Genomic DNA, 27,745 nt, shown 5'->3' on the forward strand with positions numbered 1-27,745 from the left:
CCCCAACCCCCGGGCTGCGGACCGGTACGGGTCCGTGGGTCATTTGGTACCGGGCCGTGCAGAAAGAATAAATAATTTACATAAAATGCAAAATGAAAAATTACCTGATTACATCCGTCTATGACTTACTCTTGATGCATGTCAAAACGCTTGTCCAAGTCACGTGATACATGCCCCTAAAATTAGCCCACCGTAAGCTAGCAAAATGAGTAAAAAACCAACGTCTTATTTTGTTGTATTTATCCGCCGGTCCGTGAAAATATTGTCTGACATTAAACCGGTCCGTGGCTCAAAAAAGGTTGGGGACCACTAAGTCATTCACCGCCATCCCTGAATCTATTCGGGAATTGATTCAGGTTTTGTTTTTTACATGCTTGGGTGCCTATCAAGCGCTGGCCATGGCCCCTGACAATGTTTTTTGTCCCTTCCACAAGGGGGAAGCATTTCCCTTTTTTTCCCATGTTATTGTAGAAAGGTCGGTCAGTTATTTCCTGGCTATTTTGGCTTTGGAATTCACCTCTGAAAATAGCATTTTCTGTTCAGTCAACTTGCACCCTCTAGTGGACTTGTAGTAAATCACACCACACTTTTGTCAGTCTGGATTGATTGAGATGGAGCACCACGGAAGGCCTCGCGATGACGGATCATTGGCTGCAACTACAGTGGTACCTCGGTTTACGAACCCCTTGGCTTATGAACTTTTTGGATTACGAACGTTAAATTGATGAACATTTTACCTTGGCTACGAACTATTTTTCGGGATAAACACGGAGCTGCCACAATGAGTAATGTGTCGTTCGCGAACGCACCTGTTCTCCTAAAAGAAAATGGCAGCCAGCTTGTTTTGGTCCTCTATGCCCCGCCCACAGTCGTCGGTTGAAGCCACATGATTGGTCAAGAATAGTGAAATTTGGACTTGTTTCAACTTTGATAGTTCAAAGGCAGAGTGTAGACTGCAAGGTTAAAATTCCCATTGATCAGGCTCCACAAATAACCCGCACTAGCTATCAGTTCAATTTGAAATTAAAAGACAAGCAAGGGAACCAGCTATTAATAAAGTTTCTAGTGTGTCTGCTTGCATCTGTTGCTGTTGTAATATGACAATTTCCAAGATGTACAAGCCAGAGCTCCTTGAGACACTTGATGCAAAAAGCGATCCATTCCATCAAGCCATCAACGACCATCACAAAGGTAAACAAAACGACTTTAATATACAGTACCGTTTATTTCTTTAATTATAATACCATAGGACATTTATTATACATAAAATAAGGTCTATTTTGTGTAGTTTGAAGGCTAAGAAAATTAGAAAGTAGAAAATGATTTTTTATGGAGACCTGGGAACGGATTATTCTCATGTTAATGGTTTCCTATGGGAAATCAATTTTTGGGAGACACACTTTTCGCCTTACACACTCTGTCTGGGAACCAATTAAGTTTGTAAGCCAAGGTATCACTGTGTTTTGGGATAACAGTCCTCAATGCATGTGTGAATGGGGTGTTTTTTTTGGGCGAAATAATGTCAACCACAAAGATACAAACCTTGTAGTTAATGAATCCTGCCAAAGTTTTGATCTCCAACATATTTGACTCATGAGCTCTCAGTTCATGGACAAGACTGTAGGCGGTTCTGTAGTGCCTGTAGGCAAAGACAAAATATTAAGGTACTGTATAAGGCGCACCCAAAAGCCTTGATTTTCTTCAAAAGATGACCCTGCGCCTTATACGCGGTGTAGTGCGCCTTATACGTGAAGTCATATTGAGCCACAACAGGTCTCGCGACGACTGTCAGCAGCCACTGACTTCATTTCCCCCTGTAGAAGAAGTCGTGCGTAACCCCAGCCTCTACTGTAGCGCCTTATATTTGGAAAACTTTTGTATAAATATATATTATACAGTATTTGGAAAACCTTTTTCATTCATTCAAGGCATTATGCCTTATATTCCGGTGGCGCCTTATACAGGTAACATCCAAGTTATGACCGGGTTCCGTTCCGACAAAACGGTCGTAAGTCGAAATCCATTCAAAATGGCCGACGTGACGTTTACACGACAGGATCGTATACGATGTCAATCTTTTGTTTTTAAAAATAGACCAAACTGTTTATTGTTCATTTCCAGGACACTTTACAGTCACATGGTTATTTTGGGCGTGGTATTCTAATCAAGAAAACTATGTTTTACTAATGTCTCACTTAAATTTGCACATACTCTCAATAAATAGCTTGACAGAGGGCGGCAGACGTTGGGCCTCGGTCATAAATGGCTGCGTCTCCTGCCGGCAGTAAAGACAATCTTTCTGTGTTCGAGTCTTTGTCCACAGTGTCCGATCGAACATCTGTGACAGTTACTCAGTCATAACTCACTTTAATGCATTCTGGGTGTCTTGCTTAAGCTCACTGAAGAAAGCGGTTTTGAACTGGTGTCGGACGAACAGCAACTGGAAGAAGGAAGTGAAATATATCAGAAAAAGGACAATCAATGGTTTATTGCAAATATTTCAATGTTATAAAGTAAAATTACAATTGCAATAAGAAGTCATCTCATCCCTGTAATGGCATATTTTAGTGAGAAAAAAATAATGACACCAATATGATTTTAAAGGACAACCGACGTCTCCAGACAAGGTGTGTCCATAATTTGTAAAATGGCTTCAAATGACTTCTACTGAGCGTATTTTACAAAGATTCCACCGCGTATAGCTATAGTTTACCTTTTAAGACTCGCGCTGAATATTCACGGTGGTTGGTGACGAGTCCGTACGTGACGTCACTGAAGGAACGCCCCTGATCCCTCAAAATGACACGGAATAAATTATTTACTCGATTGCAAACATGTATGCTTTCTTCTTCAGAACTATTTGAATCATATTCATAACTGGATGAGTAACAAGAAAGCATCTTCTCCGAATCTGAAGCCATTGTTTTGATTCTCCAGCAGTGCAAGACGTCTTGGCGTGACGTCACGAACTGGGGGCGAGACTTTCTGAAAATGCCCAATTCGCAGCTCATTTTTTTGCAGATTTTGGACACTTGAACTCTTTTTTATTGGTGTTTTGCATTTGAATAAAAATATCATACTGCGTGTTTTGGCTATTTTAGATGCTATAAAACGTTTTTCTGATGTCAGTTAGGAAACAAAAAAAGTGACGTCGGTTGTCCTTTAAATGTATTTCCACCTTTATTATACCCTTTTGTGTATGATTCAATGGAAAAATATGAATGTTGAAAGGTTAAGTAAAAACAAACAAGTGAGGCAATGTGTTTATGCATACATTAGGTTCCAATTCATCAAATAACAATAGCGCTCAAGTTAAATGGGAGCGAGCATATTTTTCATTGCTTTATTCGAACAACTTGAACACTGCAATCACTGACAGTGCTGTCAAACTAAAGGTAACATCCGAGTTACGACCGGCGTAAGTTACGACCACCCGTACTTATGACCACAACCGCCAGACGCCCCCCCCCCTTTTTTTATTATTGTACGCCTGGCACCGCAACGCGCAAGCAGCCGGCAACGCGTCCTACAATTTGGGCCAGCCAGCATGTCACACACTTGCACAGCAATCTACTGCGTGACTACACTCAATACAGTAGTTATACAGTGCAGATACCGTCTCCAGTAGTACTGTACACTGCTTTTTTCCTTCGGGGTCCGCCTGAGTCCGAGTTTTGCATACATTACAGGTACAGTTATACAGTAATAAAAATCGATAATATGAAATATAAAATGATTAAAATGACACTAAAAGATAAGTATAAAATGTATAATTGAAACAGTACAGTAAACAGTTTTGTATACATTACGGGTGCAGTTATACAGTAATACAAATTGATAATACAAAATATAAAATGATAAAAATGACCCTAAAAGTTATTAAATTCATAAATGAACTGTAAACTGTGTGGTATATAATACTATTCAATAGAAAATGTTGCTTAAAAACAACAGATTGACGTTGTATACTATCCTGTCGCGTAAACGTCACGTCGGCCATTTTGAATGGATTTCGACTTACGACCGTTTGACTTACGACCGTTTTCTCCGAATGGAACCCAATCGTAACTCGGATGTTACCTGTATTACAATATTTAATCTGGATAACATTTATACATTCACCATTAATGGAGCTTAATTGCAGGTTTATATTTATTCTAAATTTCCTTTTATTTCTTTTTGTTCTCATCAATCAACAAAGTTTTCTGAGTGCTAAATAGACATTGACCGAAATGACAATTTTGAATTTCAATTTTAAAGAACATTTTTTACAATATTTGCACATACTGTGACAGCCTTTTCCAAATCAATAGAACCGCAGTTCATTCATATTTTGATTTGAGGAGTCGACAAATCACATTTACTTTTGTTTACGATGAAGGATTAGCACGTATCGCTGTCCCATTGTTACGGAATAGAAAACATCCGCAAGATCTGTCAATGCAGTGATTTACTGCATAGCTTGATGACATCGTATTACGTGATTGGTTGTACACCTGTCACTCACTGAAGACACGTCAAATTGATACAAGAACCTAACATCTGAGCGAAGGGGGGGGGGGGGGTCCACTGAAAATCCGCTTTTCATTCACATGACTTTTTTCCATACCTGATGTGTTGTCTTGTTTAGAAACTCCTTATGCGATTTAACTCGGCGAATTTCATTGTAATAGTAAGTCTGAGCATGTTCATAAAAGGCATTCTCCAACCTGGAAAGTCAGACAAAAATAATTTCACAAAACAATTCAATATACCGTATTTATCCGAGTATAACACGCACAGGTGTATAACGCGCACCCCTTATTTTCAGATAAAAATCGATATAAAATTTTGTTTCACTTTTTCTCGGCTCAGACCAAGCATTGAAAGTAACAACAAATGCGTCCATGATAAAAATCATTTATTGAAAATGTAATGTATATCAATTAAAATATGAAGAAAACTGAATTAACAACAGCTGGAGGTGGAACAAAGATCGACTATAGAGAATAGCCGTGGAAATGCTGCCCCCTCCTGGAAGGGATAAGGCATTAAATATACAGTGATACCTCGGTTTTCGAAACCTGTTCGAAAACCGATTTGTTCAAAAACCGAAACAGCACTTTCCATTAAAATCAATATAAAAAATCTTAATCCGTTCAAAGTCTAGAAAATAACTTTTTAACTATTTCATCGCATGAACCGGATAAAAACTTAATAATAGAGCAGGTCATGTGTAAAATTCTATAAAAACAAACTTTTTTTTTTTACCAATTTTCTTTCTGCCACGGGGCGTGTTGACACCTATCGCAGCTGTCTTTGGGCAAACACAGGGCACACTAACTTTTCAAACCAAATATGTCTGCATTTTCGCAAAAATAAAACAACAACAATATTAATGCGTCGGTCACAATGAGACAATGAGGAAGACGTGACATATAAGGAAGCACAGGGTAGTCGAGTGATGCATTCAAATGCACTCAGTTTGGTTGAGAACCAAATTTCGGTTAGGTTATAAATCGGTTTTAATCAGGGTACAAATAATACCCATTCTTAATGACCATGATTATTGAGTTAATTCTATAAATACAAAAACGTACAACATAAATCATATGCATTGCTGTTATCAGTGTCTGAAACTCATGGCAAAAAGTTTGCGGACACCCGGGCAGACAACTCTGAAAAGTTGCCTGCCCCATTTTTCACAACTGGAAACACAATAGGACGACTAACGAACGTTCGTTTGGCAATTGGCATACTCTGCACCGGCAGCCAATCAGAAGCCTGTTTCGTGCTTCGGACTACACCGGGACTGTAAGGTGTATTTGAGAGTTTTGAAAGGCGCTTAGAAATAGGAGTCCACGTGGCTTGCAGCGGTTTGCTTGTAGCTTTTGCTTTATTGGATAAAACAAACGTTTGATTTGAAAAAAAATCTTTTTTTTTTTTCTTGAAGAGGTTGTCGGCCACCCGGGCCGAGACGTTTTGAAAGTTGTACGCCCGATGTAAAAGTTGCACGTCCCGGGCTTCCGGGCAGACGTTATTTCAAACATTGCTGTTAATCTTACCTTATGATGTAACCAACAAGATGGTCAGTGTGTGGCAGAAAAAAGAGACTTTTCCCAGAAAGATCACAGGCATGGCAAATAGCTGCAGCTCTTTCAGATGCCACAAAGTCTTCTCCTTGGAGAAAAAAAATAGTTAAATGACACTATTATACATCCAGCGACAATATTCACCTATTTTAGCTCGGCTTTGTTTGTTTGTTTGTTTGGACAGTGATACCTTGGATTACGAACTTAGTTGCTTCCCAGACAGAGTGTGTAAGGCGAAAAGTGTGTATCCCAAAAATTTATTTCCCATAGGAAACCATTAAAATGAGAATAATCCGTTCCCAGGTCCCCATAAAACATCATTTTCTAAGCCTTAAAACTACACAAAATATACCTTACTTTATGTATAATAAATGTGATATGGTATTAGAATTAAAGAAATAAACTGTACTGGATAATAAAGTCATTTTATTGACCTTTGTGATGGTCGTTGATGGCTTGATGGAATGGAGTGGCAGGTTTCCTCTACATGAAACACTTGATGAGGAACGTAGCCTTCTTCCTTCACCATCTTGAGGAATGATCCCTTGGAGGTGCTTTCTGTGCGATCATTTTACCTAGTTCCTCATCAATTGTGTTCTGTTTAGCTGCGTTGATAGCTTTTTGCATCAAGTGTACAGATGGCTGGTGCGGGCTATTTGTGGAGCTTGATAGATGGGAATTTTAACCTTGCAGTCTTCACTCTGCCTTTGAACTATCAAAGTTTAAACTAGTCCAAATGTCACTGTTTTCTATCCATTTTGTCGCTCTCTTTCCGTCGACTTCCTGTCTCTTTAATGTTTAAACCACTTCCCCTCACTGCTGCGTTCTTGACCAATCACATAGCTTTAAGCGACGACTGGGGGCGGGGAATAGAGGACCAAAACAAGCCGGCTGCCATTTGCTTTTAGGAGGACGGGCCATTTGCGAACGACACATTACTCGTTGTGGCAGCTCCATGTGTATCCCGAAAAATAGTTCGGATGCCAAGGTGAAAAAGTCATAAATTTAAACGGTCGTAAACCGAAAAGTTCGTAAGCCAATGGCTTCGTAAACCGAGATATCACATATTGCAGTGAGACAAGCGCCCCGGAAAATATGAAAATCAAATGGCAGTTTGTCATACATACACACTTCATAACTTAGGAGGATCCTTACCTGGAGGCATCGGTGTTTTCCTTTGAATTAAAACCACAGCCACTTTTGTATTCCTGCTCTGAAGACTGGATCTAAAATATCAGATTTGGCATCAATGACAAGGTCCTTTGAGGTCCTTTGACAATCACAATCGGAAAGCCTTTAATAGTCCCACAATTTGCAATCTTTAACTCATTCACTGCAGGACGATGTGCAAAAATGTGTGTACACTCCAGTGCCAGGGTTTTTGTCATTGTCACTTGAATTCCAGGACCCACAGAATATTGAGTTTTAATAATAATCATCATCATCATCATCCATTTCATTCATAAGCGCCTTTCAAAACTCTCAAGGTCACTTTACAGTCAAAGGAGAAGTTTTTTTTTTCTGTGGGTGAGCAAACTGATCCTGTGACTGTAAAAGTGACCTTGAGAGTTTTGAAAGGCGCTTAGAAACGAAATGTATGTAGTTACCTAGCTGGCTACCTTGCTAGCTATCTATTAGCTGGCTAGCTAGCTAGTTGAGCCAAAGATAGTGACCTCCATCTCAAGTATTCTACACCATTAGTAGCCTATTCTAGAAAAAAACCAGTCAACAATCTTAGCCACACTAATATCTTAGCTAGCTAGCTTTCTATCCATTTGAGTTACTTCCGGGTTGAGTGAACGCTAGCGCGTGTGGCTGCCGCAGCTCACCCACGGAAAAACTGATCCTGTGACTGTAAAAGTGACCTTGAGAGTTTTGAAAGACGCTTAGAAATGAAATGTATTAATTATTATTATTATTATCATCATTATTATTATTATTATTATTATTATTATTATTATTACTGTATTATTATTATTATCATCATCATCCTCATTATTATTTATTATTATTATTATTATTATAAATTGTATTATTATTATTATTATTGTATTGTTATTATTATTATTATATTATTATTATATTATTATTATTATAAAAGTATCATGAAGATGTTACAGACTTGAAAAACAGACTACAGTGCAGTAATTATTGTGGTATATTATTTGCATTATACATGACCGCTGACGTACTATTAAGAAATGCAATACAATTTGAAGGGATGCCAAATTGTCGAGTGGCACGAATGAAAAATGACATTTTTAGATGCGTGTAAATTTCAAAAAGACATACCTGACAATTTCAACTTTAGTCGCACATTCAGATTGTTTCTCTTTCCACTGTGGGTCATCCCAATCCAATTCATAGAAGACAACGACCAATGATGCGACTTGGTTTAGATGCTTGTTCATCCAGGAGGTTTTCAAAATTCCTTTCGGGATATACCATTCGTAGGATGTCCGCTGGAAGAAGGAGAAGAAAATAACCGTGAATTGACAACTTTGCAGCTCGCAGTCATACCTCGGTTTACGAACTATTTGGCTTACCAACTTTTCGGTTTACGAACGTTAAATTGATGAAAATTTTACCATGGCGTACGAACTATTTTTCGGGATACACACGGAGCTGCCACAATGAGTGATGTGTCATTCGCGAAAAAAGAAAATGGCTGTCGACATTTTTTGTCCTCTATTCCCCGCCCCCAGTCGTCGTTTGAAGCCACGTGATTGGTCAAGAACGAAGCAGTGAGGGCGTGGGGGTTACAGACAGAGAGAGAGTGAAGCCATTCTCCCAAAAAAAAATGGCTGTCGACATTTTTTGTCCTCTATTCCCCGCCCCCAGTCTTCAGTTAAAGCCACGTGATTGGTCAAGAACGCAGCAGTGAGGGGAGGTGATTTAAACATTAAAGAGACAGGCAGACGACAGAGAGAGTGACAAAATGGAGAGAAAACAGTGAAATTTGGACTTGTTTCAACATTGATAGTTCAAAGACAGAGTGTAGACTGCAAGGTTAAAATTCACATCAATTGGGATCCACAAATAACCCGCACAAGCCATCTGTACACTTGATGCAAAACGCTATCAACCCAGCTAAACATGACACGTTTGATGAGGAACTGGGTAAATTATCGCAGAGAAAGCACCTACAAGCGATCATTCCTCAAGATGGTGAAAGAAGGTTACGTTCCACATCAAGTGTTTAAAGCTGATGAAGGTAAATAAAACGCCTTTATTACACAGTACAATTTTTTATTTAATTATAATACCATCGCACATTTATTATACATAAAATAAGGTATATTTTGTGTAGTTTTAACGCTTAGAAAGTAGACAATTATGTTTTATGGGGACCTGGAAACGGATTATTCTCATTTTAATGGTTTCCTATGAGAAATTAATTTATGGGATACACACTTTTCACCTTACACACTCTGTCTGGGAACCAATTAAGTTCGTAAGCCAAGGTATCACTGTATTTGTGTGGCCTGTGGCAATTCTCGTCATCAAATGAACAAAATGTGATGACTCGTCAACCATGAATGAAATTGTGAAATAACTTCCAGCACAAACCTTAGTTCGACACTTGGGGTACTCGTGATCTCCAGGAAGGATTTTAAAAGATATTGGCACTCTGTCAGCTCGCCGATTGGCACTGAACACATCCCAAATGGCACGGTGCACAGCATTGTACACCACGTCCAAACCAGTAAGAGCGACAAAAGCCATCGGTCGACAGCACAGTTCGCTGGGAAGGTCCCACTGCAGACCTGCCATTTCTCTAATTTAAACAGCGGCAACAATCGATTCCAATTTGGATTAGAACCTTTTTTTTTGATTGTCCGTCGAAAAAAAGCACGTCAATTACAATACAATACAATACGCCCATGGAAGAAAATACGAGTTGACAGATCGAATCGTTCACTAGTATATTAGCATACATACATTTGGGCAGAAAAAAAATCACCCAGATAACTGGCGGTCAATGATTCGTTACATACGAAAAGTACCAAACGAGAATAATAATAATAATAATAATATAATGTTATTGATCGCAAGGTATTGACAGAAGAAAAACATTTTCTTCCCAATCTGAAAAAAGCGGAAGACGGATGTTGTCTCTCCCTTGACGTGTCCTTCTTCTTTGGTTTTTATTTTGTCTTGTCGTGATGTTTCGTTCGCGAACGAGCCAGTATTTCAAGTCGGATCTTTGAAATGAACAAGAGAGCCGTTTCCTAACAAGGAGCCGTAAATGGGAGCCGACTTTTTTCGTCCTCATGTAAAAATATAAACATACAAATCAAGCCGCATGAATAAAAATATTTGATATAGTGTATTTTTTACATAAGTAATTTGGTTTTCAGATAATTTTAGATGGTTTTTGGTCGTTAGTTAATTTAAACAACAGCCGTTTGGGAGCAAATTAGGAGGATCTTTTTTAGAGAGCCGAGCCAAAACAACCTGTTATCTGAAAAGAGCCGGAATTCACATTACTTCTCCCTTGACGTAGACTTCTTCTTTGGTTTTTAATTTGTCTTGGCGGTTGGCAAAGAGCTTGGTGGCACATTAGCGCCACGAACTGATGTGGAGTATGAGTTTTAGTTTCGTTCAATCCGATTCAAAAGAAGACAAATATACAACCAAAGTATTTGTTGTGGTATGACAAACGCGTTTTAAGGAAAAAAAGAATTAAGAAGATTTTAAAAAACAATAAAAAAATAATTTTAAAATTAAGAGAAATATCAAGAAAAAATAAAAACAACAATTTCAAATACAGAATTGCTCGCTGAAATGTATATTGTATAAAATTAATAAAAAAGCAATAGAAATAAATTAAGAAAAAAATGAGAAAATATAGCAAATACATAAAAAATAAGAAAAAAACAAAATCTACTGGGAAATACAGAACGGCTTGCTGAAATGTATTTTATGTAAAACAAGTAAAAAGAAAAAAGAAAAAAATAAGAAAAATGTTTTAAAAAAGCATTTAAAGGACAACCGACGTCTCCGGACAAGTTGTGTCCATAATTTGTAAAATGGCTTGAAATGACTTCTACTGAGCGTATTTGCAAAAACGTTTGGACGCCCCTGCAGGACGCGCAATGACCGGAAACTCGCGTATGGCTTTCGTTGTTACACTTTCCCACCATAAGATGACGCTCGTGTGACGCAGCCGCAACCCAACTCGGGAATGACCTCTGAGTGGTGTCGTATGTTACTTCGAACATACGAACATTTCCCAGCAACTCGCTCTGAGGAAACTGTCACCGGAATTTATTCTTGATTGTCTTTATTTTAAATGTAATGATTATTCAAGTTCAAGTGAAGTAGTTTTTGGACATTTTAACTCATTTTTATTGGTGTTTTGCATTAGACTAAAAATATCAGCCTGCGTGTTTTGGGTATTTTAGATGCTATAAAACGTTTTTCTGGTGTCAGTTAGGAAACAAAAACTGGTGTCGGTTGTCCTTTAAATTTTGAAGCAGAAACCAAGCTGTACACTGTCGGTGTACTGTACTTGAATTCTATTATGGATTCCAAAGACAAGAAATCGATTAAGACTCTGGTGTCCTTTTTCATTCTATATTCTATACGTATTTTAATAACTTATTCGTTTTATTTTCTGTGATTTGTAATTCGTTTATTCAATAAATATTTCTTTAAAAAAACGAGGAGGAGGATGACGAGGAGGGGCAAGTGGAGAGGGGCGGAAGAAACAAATAGAGGAAGAAGAAATAGTAGAAGAAGAAGAAATAGTAGAAGAAGAATAAAACCGAAAAGACGAAGAAGAAACCCAAAAAAAAGCGCGATCGTCTTGATGTTACTGTGAGTTAAAGTTTCACTTGTTTTCTGCATTCCATCGGAGCAAAGTAGACTGAATCGATATGGTTGCAACGCTTAAAATCAAATTTATTATTATTATATCGCAGACATCTTCGTGGCTACTCGCGTGTGACGACTGTCTAATATGCAAACTCGGACGTTGCGAAGACCAACTGACAAGTATTCACTCCAAACGCGTCAAACGTTATCCGTTAATGTTTTTTTGTCAATAGAACAGACAGTGCTTCACGGGCGACGCAAAACGCGTTAACTCGAAAAAAAAAGCTACGGATTTCGACAGAATTATCAATAAATGAATAAACGCACCGGTGGAACAACAACAACAACCCAGAACCCTAAAAAAATATGAAATGACCGGCGATCGCCATTACATTTTATGGCCGCGTTATACCGTCATCTGTAGAGTAATCCCTCGTTTATCGCCGCAATGCGGACTGGGACCACCCGCGATAAACGAAAAACCGCGATGTAGCGAACCATAACGCATATTGGTAAATTTTCATGACACAACGCATCTGCAACTGTCCCGACCTCCAATCCTTTAAATCAGTGCTTCAAACTCACTGTCTGTCCCGCAATACTTTTCATATTTTTTCCTGAAGCAGCTTACAGCTCGAAATACATTCACAGACAGAAGCACAAATCTCAGTCAGGTTGTTGATTTGATCTCTCCCATTATTTCTGCAATGTTGCAAACAGTCCAATTTGCCAAATAATTTTTAATAGTCAAAAAAATATAGACTCCAACCCTGGCTTTCCACCCGCAGCTGAGTGCGGATCACTTTTTTTTTAGGTCAACCCCAAATGTTTGTCTCATTAGATGTCCGACCCGGCAACAGAAGATGAGGCGCACCATCTGCGAGGCCTACTGCAGCAAAAGGAGGAGCAAGTCCAACAGGCTGCACGTGCTGGCTTGGATCTGCTTAATCAGCTAACAGAAATGCAAACTCGCCTTGAGGAACAGAGAATAAATATGACAAGTGCTCTGGAGGTATGACGTTCTAAATCCGCCAATTCATTTTCGACTGTTGAAAGGACAACCGACACCTTTTTTTTTGTTTCCTAACTGACATCAGAAAAAAGTTTGATAGCATCTAAAATAGCCAAAATACGCAGGCTGATATTGTTAGTCAAATGCAAAACACCAATAAAAATGACGAAAAGTGTCCCGAAACTGCCACAAAATGAGCCTGGAAACTGCGCAGATTCAGAAAGTCCCGCCCCCTTATTCGTGACATCACGCCAGGGTACTCCTTTACAAACTGCCTTGCTCCAGAATCAAAACAATAGCTTCAGAGAGTTCGGAAAAAGATGCTTTCTTGTTACTTGTTATGAATATGATTCCGATAGTTCTGAAGAGGAAAGCATAAAAGCATAAATGTTTGCAATCGATTCAAGGAGTCCTTCCGTATCAATTCGAGCCGTCAGGACTCCAATTGAGCATTCGAGATAATGCACAAGATGGCGCACAAGCTCCTTTGGAAATGGGCTGATTTGTCTGCTGGGAATTTGTGTCAACTAGTATCAAATAGTAGTATTGGTGCAACACAACAATTCACCATCGCGTTATTTGTGTATTTTCCTTCTAATTTTGCCATCAACACGCAGTTTTCAGACCAAACAAAGTACCCAAAATGCATTGTGTGTCGCTTTGTCGGTCACGGGTGTTCCCTCTGTGACATCACGTCAGGCATCGTCACCAACTCGAAAACAAGACTTCCGGAATATTCAGCGCGAGTCTTAAAAGGTAAAATGTAGCTATATGCGGTGGAATCTTATTAAAATACGCTCAGTAGACGTCATTTGAAATCATTTTGCAAATTATGGACACAACTTGTCCGGAGACGTAGAAAAACAAAATATTGGAGCTGCTGGAAAGACAGCTACTCTTGCGGTGCCATCTCGAAGTCAAAAGAACCGAAAAGAAAAACTAAATAAGAAATCTCAACTTTTGTTTTTCCTGAAACGTGATGTTCTTCTGTCTCTCCGATGTACGTCCAAGGAGCTTAAGCAAGACAAGTATAGGCTCCAAAACGAAGCGGCACTAAAGACCCGGCTCATTGAGTCATTGCAGTCAGATGTCGACAGTTTGAAGAAAGAGCATCGACAGAGCATTGACGATGAAAAGGAAAATCTGGACAGAAGCCACCGCACGACTCTTCATCAACTCAACAACAAGGTAAACTCGTCATTTGAAATCGTTGTACAGTGATACCTCACCTTACGAACGCTTTCGCTCACGAACATGAAATTTGTGCGAATATAATCTTGGCATACAAACTAGTTTTCGGCAAACCACATGGTCGAACAGCGCCACAGTGGCCTAGTTTGCCACACTCCTTTCTTTGAGTGCAGACATGGTTTGTTATCGAGTGGAGTACTTTTGCTATTATGGGAGCAAAAAAGACCCCACCACAGGCTAGTGTCAAGCCGGAGAGGACACAAAAGAAAATTACGGTCGAGCAGAAGAAGGTTGGAAAAACACCAAGGAGGTGTGCCATTGCTACGTGTGGCTAATAGGTATTTCTGTGTTGTCTAAGAAACGGTCTCAGGCAACCGAAGAGGTTGAAAAACTTCTGTTGATTTGGATTAGCAGCGAGCAGGGGACAGTGTGAGCGAGGATATTATCGCCGAGAAAGCACGGCAACTTCACTCGGATATCATCAAGAGGCAACTACATCAAGGACCATCACAAAGGTCAATAAAACCACTTACTTTATATATATATATATATATATATATATATATATATAAAAGCACCTTTCAAAACTCTCAAGGTCACTTTACAGTCACAAGATCAGTTTTTCTGCGGGTGAGCAGCGGCAGCCACACGCGCCAGCATTCACTCAACCCACTCATAGAAAGCTAACTAGCCTGCTAATAGATAGCTAATAGATAGCTTGCTAGCCAGCCAGATATCTAATAGATAGATAGCGAGCTACATAGCTAATAGATAGCAAATAAAGTGCTCTCAAGGACACTTGACAGTCACAGACAAGCTATCATCAAGAGGCAACTACATCAATGACCATCACAAAGGTCAATGAAACGACTTTATTATACGGTACAGTTTATTTCCTTAATTACAATAAAATAGCACATTTATTATACAAAAAATATGGTACATTTTGTGTAGTTTTAAGGCTTATTTAGTAGAAAATTATGTTTTATGGGGACCTGGGAACGGATTATTCTCTTTTTTAATGGTTTCCTATGGTAAATAAATGTTTGGCAGACAAACTTTTTGCCTTACACACACTTTCTGGGAACCGATTAAGTTTGTAAGCCAAGGTATCACTGTACAGTATATTAGAAAAATTGTTGTTGTTTTTTTCATTTGCAATTTAGAAATATAATGCTCCAACGAATGTATTTTGCTTAATGTAATCGTTTTTGATTCTCACAAATGACTTTGTGTTTCTTTTAGATCATGCATTTGCAGTCTTCTTTGGACGAGTCACAGCTGATTGAGAAACAGCTGAGAGAAAAACTTGACTTACAGAGCGGGGTCCTGAAAAATAAGATGGATGAGCTCCGAATTCTGAACGAAGACACGCAAAGTTCCTCAACCTCCGAGGTATTGGATCTACAGAAAAAAGTTCGGGAGTTGGAAAACATCAAGGTAAAGGAGACATTCATACATTTTTTGGGGGGAATCTACTGCCTTTCTTATACGGTCATTGTCTTGTGTGTATGAAGGGGTTGTTTGTCCCGTTTTTGTCCCTTTTATTTTTCTTTGAATCTAATGTCCTAAATACGGATACCCATTCAATCATTCACAGCCATTCGCAATTTTTTTCAAGAATTGAAAATATGACATGGAACACCTTTCCAGAATTTATTCTGGTTTTTATTTTTATTGCTGGGACTTCCGATAAAGCACTGATCAGACCTCTGGCAATGTGTTTTTTTTTTTGTGCCTTCCATTTCCGTTTTTTTGATGTTAGCGCTTTGTTCCAGCTTCAGTTGTTGTTCAAGCGCTTTACAGTGATACCTCAGCTTACAAACTTAATTGGTTCCCAGAAAGTGTGCGTACGGCGAAAAGTTCGTCTGCCAAACATTTATTTCCCATAAGAAACCATTAAAAATGAGAATAATCCGTTTCCAACATACTTTTCTACTAAATAAGCCTTAAAACTACACAAAATAGATCTTGTTTTATGTATAATAAATGTGCTATTGTATTGTAACGAAAGAAATAAACTGTACTGTATAATAAAGTCGTTTTATTTACCTTTGTGATGGTCATTAATGTAGTTGCCTTTTGATCCGAGTGAAGTTAAAAAAAAGCTAAAGTACTCCACTCGACAAACCACATCTGCACTCAAAGAAAGGTAGTGTGGAAAACTAGTCCGCCAGCAAACATGGCGCTGTTCGACCGTGTGGATTGGTGTTCTTCCTCCGAAAACTAGTCTGTGGCGCCATTGTGGCGCTCCGTGTGTTTCCCGAAAACTAGTTCGTATGCCAAGATTATATTCTCGCGAATTTAATGTCCGTAAGGCGAAAAGTTTGTAAGCTAAAGCGTTCGTAAGCTGAGCTATCACTGTATACACCAATATGTATGTATCGCATTATATTTTGGAGGGCCGCCCTCATTTCAAGCTCATATAACTCCTGACCCATATCATTTAGGAATTAACTCTTTTTTCTGATGAAAGAAGAGAGTCTAAGGTTTGTCACGCTGCAGTGAATGTTGATGTCGTCCTAAAACTCTAAATTCTGTCGGTCTTGGAATTCAAGTGACAATGACAAACACCCTGGCACTGGAGTGGACACATCTTTCCACATGTCTGGCAGTGAATGTAAAATCGTATAACGACGCTATTTCAGAGATCGTTGTCTTGCAGGTGGAGTTGGAACTGGCACAGAAGGAAACGCAGGACAGAGAGCAGCAGCTCCAACTGGCAAATAGCACCCTTCACAACAATCTCAAGCAAACCACCGAAGAGAGAAATCAAGAAGCTGCTACGTGGTACGCGGCATTAGAGGTGAATAAGAAGTCATTATAATAATTGAGTTGCCAACTGCTGTGACGATTGTAGTGCATCTGTTTGTACATTAGTTTTTTTTCTTGAAGAAGTTGTCGGCCAGCCCGGCCGAGACGTTTTGAAAGTTGTACGCCCGACGTAAAAGTTGTGCGCCCCGGGCCACCGGGCAGACGCTGTGTCAAACACTGATGATATATTAGCTATCTGGCTGACTGGCTGGATAGCAATCTAGCTCGCTATCTATTGGCTAGCTATCATGGTAGTTATCTTTTAGCTATATATTAGCTATATGGCTAGCTGGGTAACTATCTAGCTAGCTATTTATTGGTCTGTTATCTAAGTAGCTATCTATTAGCTATTTATTAGCTAGCTAGCTAGCTTTCTATCTATTGGAGTTACTTTTTGCATGCTAGTTACAGCAACTCCCGCTCTGTTGAGGTTTTCAATGTGTTAGATCAAGGTCCAAAATGTCAATTTTGACTTACAAGGTACAATTCAAATTCACTTATTTTGAGCCACGATGTTGAATTCCGTTCATGTCACATCGGGCCAAACTCTTAAGACGTGCAATGACGATCAGTGGTCATTGATGGCCAAATGCGCATTTCAAACAGACTCCTGCAGATATGTTGGTAACATTGAAATGTTCTCTCATCCGCAAGTTAATGTCTAAACAGAGTATCTCATTCGTTTGCCTCTCTTCCGTGAAACAGAAATCTCGTGAGGTGAACCGCGAACTCCAGGCTCACTTGGAAACGGTTCTACAACAAGCCCATGATCCAAAAAGCAAAGGCAATTCTCTTTTTGCTGAGGTAAAAAAAAACTGTTTTTGATTTTGCAGATATTCTATCATGACTGACTTTTCAAAGTACAGTAAAGTCTCGTTATATCGATATTCAAGGGAGTCCGAAAAAATATCGATATAACCGGGACTATCGATATATCCGACCCTGTTTGCATGTAATTTTCTCCGTGCGTGCATAGAAATAGTATCGATATAACCGGGACTATCGATATATCCGATATCGATATAACGAGACTTTACTGTATGTATCATTTGGACATCCGTCCATTTTCTGATCCGCATATTGTCGCGGAGATTGGCGGGGGGAGGGGTGCTGGAGATGATCATTGACACTAAACTGCACAGTTCGGCTAAATGGGAAAGAAAACACAAAGCTGTAGCACCTATTGCCGAAAAGAGACTGTCTCACATCTCCTGTTCCACGTCAATCCACTTCAATTCCAAGCTGCGACAGTCTTGCTTTGCCCGAGAATCAAAACAATGGCTTCAGATTCGGAGAAGATGCTTTCTTGTTACTTCTCCAGTTATGAATATGATTCAAATAGTTCTGAAGAGGAAAGCATACATGTTTGCAATCGATTAAAGAAGTCCTTCTGGATCAATTCAAGCCGTCAGGACTTCAGTGTTGTGCCAGGAAATAATGTCATCAAATATTTGATGTTCTAATAAATCTTACAATGTATCATATGTCTAAGTGTCTTGATATCTTTTGGCTTGTTCGTCTGTGTAAGCTCTCAGTCGTACAGGAGTGGTCCATCGATGAGAAGGTTTCTTCAGCCGTCATCTGTACAAAAGTGAAGGTTTCGGACGTTTCGCCTCCTATCCAAGAGGCTTCGTCAGCGAACTAAAGTCTGACTGGTCGTATCGGCCCCATTTATATATCCCTAATGTCCAGACATGGTGGCGCCGGACACAGCTATGATAGGTCCCTACTCTCAGGTTGGGGGGGTCAGGGGACCCTGACCCTGACCTGGGGCCGATACGACCAGTCAGACTTTAGTTCGCTGACGAAGCCTCTTGGATAGGAGGCGAAACGTCCGAAACCTTCACTTTTGTACAGATGACGGCTGACGAAACCTTCTCATCTTTTGGCTTGTTGTTTCAGTTGGAGGATAAGCGTGCTGAAATGGAGAAAAAGCTTATCAGCATGAAGGTCCAGTACGAGTCACTTCAAGCGCAATATGTCTTTAACAAACACCAATCTCAGCGTATGAAGGTATTGTACCATCTTTAATGTCACCCATTGACACCGATGCTATTATATCCGATAAGCTCTGTGGATTCATGTATTTATTTCTTGACAACCGAACGTTTAGACCACAAACAAATAAACAACGTACAAATGAAGTGAACAAATGAAACAAACGTAATTTTTGCAAATGTGAGAAAATATACACAATGGAGTGGTTAAATGAGTGAATGGTTGTGTCATTTGATGCACTAAAAGCGTTGGGCAGTCATACTAAAAAATACACCAAGACCCGTGAAACTACAGGTAACATCCGAGTTGCGACTGGGTTCCGTTCCGACAAAACGGTCGTAAGTCAAACGGTTGTAAGTCAAAATTGGCCGACGTGACGTTTGCACGGCAGGATAGTTATACGACTTCAATCTGTTGTTTTTAAGCAATGTTTTTTTTATTGAATACTATTATATCCCAAACTGTTTACAGTTCATTTATAAATTGTATCACTTTTAGTGTCATTTTTATCATTTTATATTTCATATTATACATTTTTTATTACTGTATAACTGTACCTGTAATGTATACAAAACTGTTCACTGTACAGTTCATTTATAAATGTTAGACTTACCTTTTTGTGTCGTTTTTAATCATTTTATATTTCATATTATCGATTTTTATTACTGTATAACTGTATCTGTAATGTATACAAAACTGTTTACTGTACAGTACAGTGTAACGGCCAGAAGAGGTCGCCCGACACACACGCTCGGACTCAGGCGGACGCCGAAGGAAAAAAAGCAGTGTAGAGTACTACAGGAAATGTTGCCCAGACGGTACCTGCACTGTATAACTACTGCATTGAGTGTAGTCACGCAGTAGATTGTTGTGCGAGTGTGTGACATGCTGGCGGGCCAAAATTGTAGTACGCGTTGCCGGCTGCTTGCGCGTTGCGGTGCCAGGCGTAGAATAAAAAAAGGGTCTTGTGGTCGTAAGTACGGGTGTCGTAACTCGGATGTTACCTGTGTACTCAGAAGTGGATTGGATTTGCCTTTATTAGTCTCACAGTGGATTAACACTCAATTTGCACATTTGTGTGTTACAGTTAAGTAATGGGTGGAAAAACTCTTTTTCTGAAAAATATTGGTGACTAAATATCACAACTAGGACGAAGCATAATTTAATTCTCCGTATGTTTTTCAGGTCCACATTGCGACTCTTACGCAGCTCCAATGCTCGAGGTCTGACCTCTCTCAAATGGACAGACTGCATTCTATTTTATTAGAGAAGAATCACGAGATCGAGCATTTGAATGCAAAAGTCGAGAGACTCGAGAAGATTGAGGTGAGGTTCGATCAACGTAGAAATTGTGCATATGCTGCCATGGCATTGTTTCATCGTCGTGGGAATTGCACAAAAAAAAAAAAAAAAACAAAAACATGAACGCAGAGGAAAAAAGTATCTTTATTTGGTGATGTGCTATCTGGCTAGCTGTCTATTAGCTATCTATCTAGCTAGCAAGCTTTCAATCTATTTGAGTTATTCGGGGTTGAGTGAACGCTGGCGCTTGTGGCTGCCACTGCTCACCCACAGAAAAACTGATCCTGTGACTGTAAAATGACCTAGAGAGTTTTGAAAGGCGCTTAGAAATGAAATGTATGATTATTATTCAAAGTCCAGAGACGGCTTCTTTATTCCTTATTATCAGTGAAATGCAAAACTGCTTGTATAGTGTTCAGATGGAAAATCAAACAGGTACTGTATGTTTGTATGCAGGTGTTGTTTAAGACCAAGGAGAGCAATATCGCTTCATCAGAAATTGCCGATGGCCACGATGAAACGTTTTATACTGACCTGCTCAAAATGAAGCTTGACAATGCAATGTGAGTTGATGTTTTCTTTTTTGGAGGGATGTAAACGAGACATGTATGAAGCCAACTCGTGCCAACAGTTGGCGATGGATCTCAAATGTCATTTCATCTCGCATGTGCAGTTCATTCACAATGGCACGTTTGTCGTACAATGTCACATTGAAAACAGTTCGCTAAAGAAGGCTGTTTAAAGGACAACCGAGACCATTTTTTAGTTTCCTGACTGACATCAGAAAAACGTTTTATAACATCTAAAATACCCAAAACACGCAGGATGATATTTTTAGTCAAATGCAAAACACCAATAAAAATGACATCTCGTGTCCCAAAACTACTTCAAAATGACCCCGGAAATGGCGAGTTTCAGAAGGTCCAGCCCCCTTGTTCGTGGCGTCACCCCAAGACGTCTTGCCTTGCTCTAGAATCAAAACAATGGGCTCACGGAGTTCAGATTCAGAGAAGATGCTTTCTTGTTACTCATCCAATTATGAATATGATTCAAATAGTTCTGAAGAGGAAAGCATACATGTTTGCAATCGATTAAATAATTTATTCCGTGCCATTTTGAGGCAACGGGGGGAATCTAGCACTAAAAAAGAGGCAGAAAATGGCAACAAAGCTCCGTGTAAGAAATTAATACGGGCTGATTAATTCCTTACACAGAGCTTTGTCGCCCTCTTCTGCCTCTTTTTGGTGCATCACGTTGGTGCAACAAGTTTTCAGGCCAAACACGTACAGCAAAATGCATTGACGTGATGGAAGGACTGCTACAATGTGTCCTTTTTTCGGTCAGGGGCGTTCCTTCAGTGACGTAGGACTTGTCACCAACTCAAAAACAAGAATTCCGGAATATTCAGCGCGAGTCTTAAAACGTAAAATATAGCTATATGCGGTGGAATCTTTGTAAAATACGCTCAGTAGATGTCATTTGGAGCCATTTTTCAAATTATGGACACAACTTGTCCGGAGACGTCGGTTGTCCTTTAATGCTTCGAGTGTATCTGTAAGTGCATCAAACATTCTTTTTCCACGTACAGGAAAGATTTGGGACGTTTAGGAGATGAACTTTCCCAGCAAAGGATGAAGTGTTTATTAGAAAGCCAGAAAGCTTTGGACCTCGAGAGAAAACTCTTCACGGGCGAACGTCTTCTCAAACAGGTACAAGGCTTCACTCTTAGGCTGTAGTGTTAAACTCATATTTGTCACGGGCCACACCGCAATTCGCTTGGAGGGCCGTCATGAATTTTGGGAAACCATACGCATGTTTCATCATCCAAAAGTGTGTATGCCAAAAATTAATTTCCCATAGGAAACCATTAAAATGAGAATAATCCGTTCCCAGGTCGTTGATGGCTTGATGGAATGGAGTGACTGGTTTCATCAGCATGAAACACTTGATGAGGAACGTAACCTTCTTCTTTCACCATCTTGAGGAATAATCCTTTGTAGGTGCTTTCTCTGCGATAATTTTACTTAGTTCCTCATCAATTGTGTTCTGTTTAGCTGGGTTGATAGCCTTTTGCATCACGTGTACAGATGGCTTGTGCGGGTTATTTGTGAAGCCTGATTGATGGGATATTTTAACCTTGCAGTCTACACCCTGCCTTTGAACTATCAAAGGTGAAACGAGTCCAAATTTCACTGTCTTCTATCCATATTATCACTCTCTCTCTGTCGTCTGCCTGTCTCTTCAATATTTTAACCACCTCCCCTCAGTGCTGCATTCTTGACCAATCACGTGGCTTTAACCGAAGACTGGGGGCAGGGAATAGAGGACCAAAACAAGCCGGCTGCCATTTTCTTGTTAGGGGAACGTGCTCGTTCGCGAATGAGACATCACTCGTTGTGGAAGCTCCGTGTGTATCCCGAAAAATAGTTCGTATGCCAAGGTAAAATGTTCATAAATGTAACGTTCGTAAACCGAAAAGTTTGTAAGCCCAGGGGTTCGTAAAGCGAGGTATCACTGTATTATATACACAGCACACAACAAAATAATGAATAACTAGTTTTCAATTTTGTAAAAAATAATGACTGTTTTTGTGGTTTCTTGGGACAATTTGAAATTTTGGTTTGGACTTTAACAAGCATCATGGAATTTCACAAGTTAGATTTGCTTTCGCGGGCCGAATAAAAGATGTTACGGTCCGGATTTGGCCCCCCGGGCCTTGACTTTGACACCTGAGCTCTTAGGGGATAAATTACCGTTTGGTTTCTCAGACACCACTAAAGGTTGGACGACACTGAATTTTCTTTCTTCCCGGTCTATAGAGACAAATATGGTGTACGTTGATGCTACATTTATAACTCGATTTCTGGCATTCAACTTACACGCACACACACTGAAAATGCTAACAAATTATTTCTGTTTTTGCCTGATTCAACATTTCCGTTTGCATCTTCTAGAGCCAGTGTGATAAAATCAGACTACAGCTGCAAGTGGAAGATCTACAAGACAAATATGAACATAAAGGTAAGTGGGGAGATGAAAAAAGCATACAGCTAACATCCAAGTTACAACCGGTGCTAGTTGCGACCACCCGTACTTACGACCACGACCGCCAGACCCTTTTTAAAAAATTCTACACCTGAATGGCACCGTAATGCGCAAGCAGCCGGCAACGCGTATTACAATTTTGGCCAGCTAGCATGTCACACACTCGCACAGCAATCTACTGCGTGACTACACTCAATACCGTAGTTATACAGTGCAGATACCATCTCAGCAACATCTCCTGTAATACTGTGCACAGCTTTTTTCCTTTGGCGTCCGCCTGAGTCAGAGTGTGTGCGTCGTCGACCTCTTCTGGCCATTAGCAGGGAGAGCAGTAAACAGTTTTGTATACATTACAGGTACAGTTATACAGTCACAAAAATCGATAATACGAAATATAAAATGATAAAAATGACACTAAAAGTTATAAAATGTATCTATGAAGTGTAAACAGTTTGGTATATAATAGTATTCAATAGAAAACGTTGCTTACGTCTAGCTAGCTAGCTAGCTATGTAGCTGGCTATTTATTAGCTATATGGCTATCTAGCTAGTTAGCTAAATGTCTATCTGGCTATCTATTAGCTCTCTGTTAGCTAGCTAGCTAGCGTTCTATCTATTTAAGTTACTTCCGGCTTGAGTGAACACTGGCGCATGTGGCTGCCGCTGCTCACCCACAGAAAAAAAAACGATTTTGTGACTGTAAAGTGGCCTTGAGAGTTTTGACAGGCGCTGAGAAATGAAATGGATGATTATTTAAAAACAACAGATTGACATTGTACACTATCCTGTCGTGTCAACGTCACGTCAGCCATTTGGAATGGATTTTGACTTAGGACCGTTTTGTCGGAACGCAACCCGGTCGTAACTCGGATGTTACCTGTATTCGCCATCTGTATTTCAAATGTGATCCTTGATTATATGATTGTCTTAAACATTGCTGCTTTCTGTAATTTCTGCAGAGGAAGCTAATTTTCCCCAGACGACCAAGAAAGAGAAATTACCTGTCGATAGTGAAGCAACAGATGGAAGAAGTCCAACTAATAAGGTGAAGCCGATTTCAAAGGAAACAGACAGCACTACTAAGACGCTCCCCCCTGGCGAGACATTCCAAAGACCAGGTGTGTATTTCTGTACTGTCATTGCAACATCACGTCCACGATGTACTGGTGAAAAGGATGCTTTGATCGTCTCCTCTTCCATCTAGAACTGCTTCATGTAACAAAGAGGCTACAGGAAATGCTTAAAAATGAATGACTCGCTGTCTTTGTGTTGTTATATTGTCTTTTTGTACTCAAGTATTTTCAAGTAGTTTCTACTTCTTTCTTTCCTTTCAACTTTGCCACTGTGAAATGTATGTTTCTCCACTGCGAGACGAATAAAACTATCCAATCCAACAAACCAGAATCAGAAAACCTTTATTCGTCCCACAATGGGGAAATTTGCAGTCCACAGCAGCAATTGGAAAGGGGATGGGGTGGAGGTGGTGAAAGGATAGAAAAACAAGATATTCTAAGCATAGTAAAACATGTCAGCACACTGAGATGTATACTGTAAATGTGCACAACCATTTAATAAAAAATTACATAGTGCAAGTATCAAGAAAAGATATACAGTAAAGTCTCGTTATATCGATATTCAAGGGAGTCCGAAAAAACATCGATATAACCGGGACTATCGATATATCCAACCCTGTTTGCATGTAATTTTCTCCGTGCGTGCATAGAAATAGTATCGATATAACCGGGACTATCGATATATCCGATATCGATATAACGAGACTTTACTGTATTGATATATGTAGCTGTATTGCAGTACATTATTGTTGATTATTATTATTATTTATTTTATTTTTTTAGGATTTGACATGGAGCCGAAATCAGCCAAGCGTGTCAAGATCGATAGCGGTGAACCTGTATTGATCCCCAATCCCAGGTTAGTAGTGTGAACAGTAGGAAAAGGAACTTTCTTGTACAGACGCACCAATCTATCCACTTCACATCATTATTTGCTGTCATTCTGGTGCGCGTGGCTCTCGCTGCTCACCGCAGAAAAAATATCCTGTGACTGGCTAGCTGGCTATCTGGCTAGCTATCTATTAGCTTTCAATCTATTTGAGTTAATTCGGGTTTGAGAGAACACTGGCGCTTGTGGCTGCCGCTTCTCACCCACAGAAAAAAAACTGATCCTGTGACTGTCGAGTGTCCTTGAGAGTATTGAAAGGCGCTTATAAATGAAATATATTATTATTATTATTATTGTTATTATTATTATTATTATTATTATTATTATTCTGTTCAAATATTGTATTTTACTTTTTATAGACTGTTACTATTTATAGTATGTTTTAGTTAACTCAATGATGTCACATTGTGTTTAAAGGAATGCATTATTTTACTTTTTTGACTTATGACTTTTTTATTTATTTATCTCATCTCTCATCTCATTTTCCGTACCGCTTATTCCTCATTAGGGTCGCGGGGGTTGCTGGAGCCTATCTCAGCTGTCTTCGGGCACGAGGCGGGGGACACCCTGAATTGGTTGCCAGCCAATCGCAGGGCACACAAAGACGTACAACAGTCACTCTCACACTCACACCTAGGGACAATTTGGAGTAGTCAATCTGCCTGCCATGCATGTTTTTGGAGTGTGGGAGGAAACCGGAGTACCCGGAGAAAACCCACGCAGGTCCGGGGAGAACATGCAAACTCCACACAGGGAGGCCGGACCGGGACGCGAACCGGCGACCTCTGCACTGTGAAGCCGGTGTGCTAACCACTTGACTACCGGGCCGCTATTATTTATTATTATTATTTATTTATTTATTAACTCTTTAAAAATAGTTCGTATGCCAAGGGCTTCGTAAACCGAGGTATCACCGTACTTGCTCATTGAGTGCCACGAGCAAGGTTTAGGGATTCCGGGTTTTCCTCAAAGAAATCAACCGTTCATTGGATTGTATTGATTGATTGATTTATTTATTGTTCACAGCCGCCGCAGTGTTTTGACGGACCACCAAAATCAGGGTGAAACCGAGGCAAGTAAAGAGGGGGACCAGCACAAGCCCGAAGAAAATGGCAAAAGGCAAAATGTGGAAATGCTGCACGTCTGCTCTGAAAACAGTATGGAATCCCAGTGTACGCAACAGTAGTAGCCCTTTTACAATACATGGACACATGATCAGCACAAATATATTATTCGTTTGTTGGCTTTTATTGCAAAGATAGTGAAATAAAAGTAATAGTCGCTCGATGTGAAGCAGTATAGCAACTGCAAATAATGACTTTACTTTTAAATGATTACATCTCGAACATTATCAGTCAAATATGCAATGTTTGTTATGCTTTGGCTGTTTATAGAACATTTCAGCATACATTGTACATTTCAAGCGAGTCAAGCCAAACAGGGTAGAGCCAAATAGGGAGACATTTTGCGTTTTGTCCCTTCTGATGACAGTCTATTGTCAAAATGCAGCATAGAACCATCCTTGTGCAAAAACGTTGAGAAAGACCAGCATATGAGGGACCTGGAAGGTAGGCAGGCTGGAGAATTTGACCACGCGCCTTTGCAGGATCAATGATTTGATCGTACGCCGGCTCCAAACTGAATGGCATCTAAAACAGAATAAACAAATTTGGTGGAGGAGTAGCTTTTAAGGCACACTAACTTTTGGAAGTTAAGGTGGTGGAAGCTATGAAGCTTGGAAATCTCCCTTTGGTCAAGACAAATGATTTTGCTAGCGACATGTATTGAATGCCTCAAATGCTGACATCTTTAGGGAATGGTGGAGGCCATGTTTTCGACATGTTTAAAATTAGCATTTCATTTTATTTAACCCCAACATTCAAAGCATTCTTGTATAGTGATATTGAACAACTCATTGTATAGCTTAACTTTTATTCCTCCAATGAATAAACTAATAAAGAAAAACATAGTGCCATGTTTGTTTATAACATTGACCAAGGTATTCAGAAATTCAAATAAAAGTGGGATACTCATAAATGACACCACTGACTACTTTACAGGACAGTGATGCCTCAGCTTACGAACTTAATTGGTTCGTGTGTGTGTAAGGCGAAAAGTGTGTATCCCAAAAATTAATTTCCCATAGTAAACCATTAAAAATGAGAATAATCCGTTCCCAGGTCCCCATAATACATAATTTTCTACTAAATAAGCCTTAAAACTACTACTACTATTTGATGAAGAACTAGGTAAAATTATCACAGAGAAAGCACCTACAAGGTATCATTCCTCAAGATGGTGAAAGAAGGCTACGTTCCTCAGCAAGTGTTTAATGCTGATGAAAGCGGCTACTCCATTCCATCAAGCCATCAACGACCATCACAAAGGTAAATAAAACCACTTTATTATATAGTACAGTTTATTTATTTAATTATAATACCATAGCACATTTATTATACTAATGTAAATTAATTACATTAACTAATGTATTAATGTAAATTTCTCCACTGTGAGACTAATAGAGGCATAT

At 39.5% G+C, this 27,745-nt stretch overlaps 2 protein-coding genes across 4 annotated transcripts in view; one reads left to right on the forward strand and one right to left on the reverse strand.

The window, feature by feature from the left end:
* trappc11 (trafficking protein particle complex subunit 11) overlaps positions 1-10,199 on the reverse strand; it is a 28,684-nt gene extending 18,485 nt beyond the window's left edge. The window contains exons 1-7 of one of the 2 annotated variants that reach the window (XM_088991201.1): positions 9,642-10,199; positions 8,364-8,533; positions 7,227-7,297; positions 6,045-6,156; positions 4,610-4,709; positions 2,367-2,440; positions 1,543-1,639 (exon numbers count right to left, since the gene is read on the reverse strand). In XM_088991201.1, the coding sequence (XP_088847327.1) occupies positions 1,543-1,639; positions 2,367-2,440; positions 4,610-4,709; positions 6,045-6,156; positions 7,227-7,297; positions 8,364-8,533; positions 9,642-9,845 (828 nt within the window). In that variant the 5' untranslated portion in view covers positions 9,846-10,199. Of the gene's footprint in view, positions 1-1,542; positions 1,640-2,366; positions 2,441-4,609; positions 4,710-6,044; positions 6,160-7,226; positions 7,298-8,363; positions 8,534-9,641 lie in introns of both variants that reach the window. The other variant, XM_088991200.1, reaches the window with a different exon arrangement.
* A 1,657-nt stretch (positions 10,200-11,856) lies between these two features.
* Positions 11,857-27,706, forward strand: spdl1 (spindle apparatus coiled-coil protein 1). Of its 2 annotated transcripts, none has more exons than XM_089018718.1 (14): positions 11,857-11,894; positions 12,733-12,903; positions 13,915-14,091; positions 15,340-15,534; positions 16,760-16,900; positions 17,614-17,712; positions 18,811-18,921; positions 20,092-20,232; positions 20,665-20,771; positions 21,797-21,917; positions 23,163-23,229; positions 24,213-24,371; positions 25,110-25,185; positions 26,242-27,705. In XM_089018718.1, the coding sequence occupies exons 2-14, from the start codon at positions 12,733-12,735 to the stop codon at positions 26,399-26,401; spliced, it is 1,725 nt and encodes a 574-aa protein (XP_088874844.1). In that variant the 5' UTR covers positions 11,857-11,894; the 3' UTR covers positions 26,402-27,705. The 2 variants fall into 2 exon arrangements, with proteins under 2 accessions (XP_088874844.1, XP_088874852.1); XM_089018726.1 differs by having other exon boundaries at positions 11,867-11,894; positions 12,706-12,903; positions 26,242-27,706.
* Positions 27,707-27,745: the final 39 nt, after the last annotated feature.

Source organism: Hippocampus bargibanti, linkage group LG02 (genome assembly GCF_051943395.1).
Source record: "Hippocampus bargibanti isolate YZ-2025 linkage group LG02, ASM5194339v1, whole genome shotgun sequence".
Lineage (NCBI taxonomy): Eukaryota > Metazoa > Chordata > Actinopteri > Syngnathiformes > Syngnathidae > Hippocampus > Hippocampus bargibanti.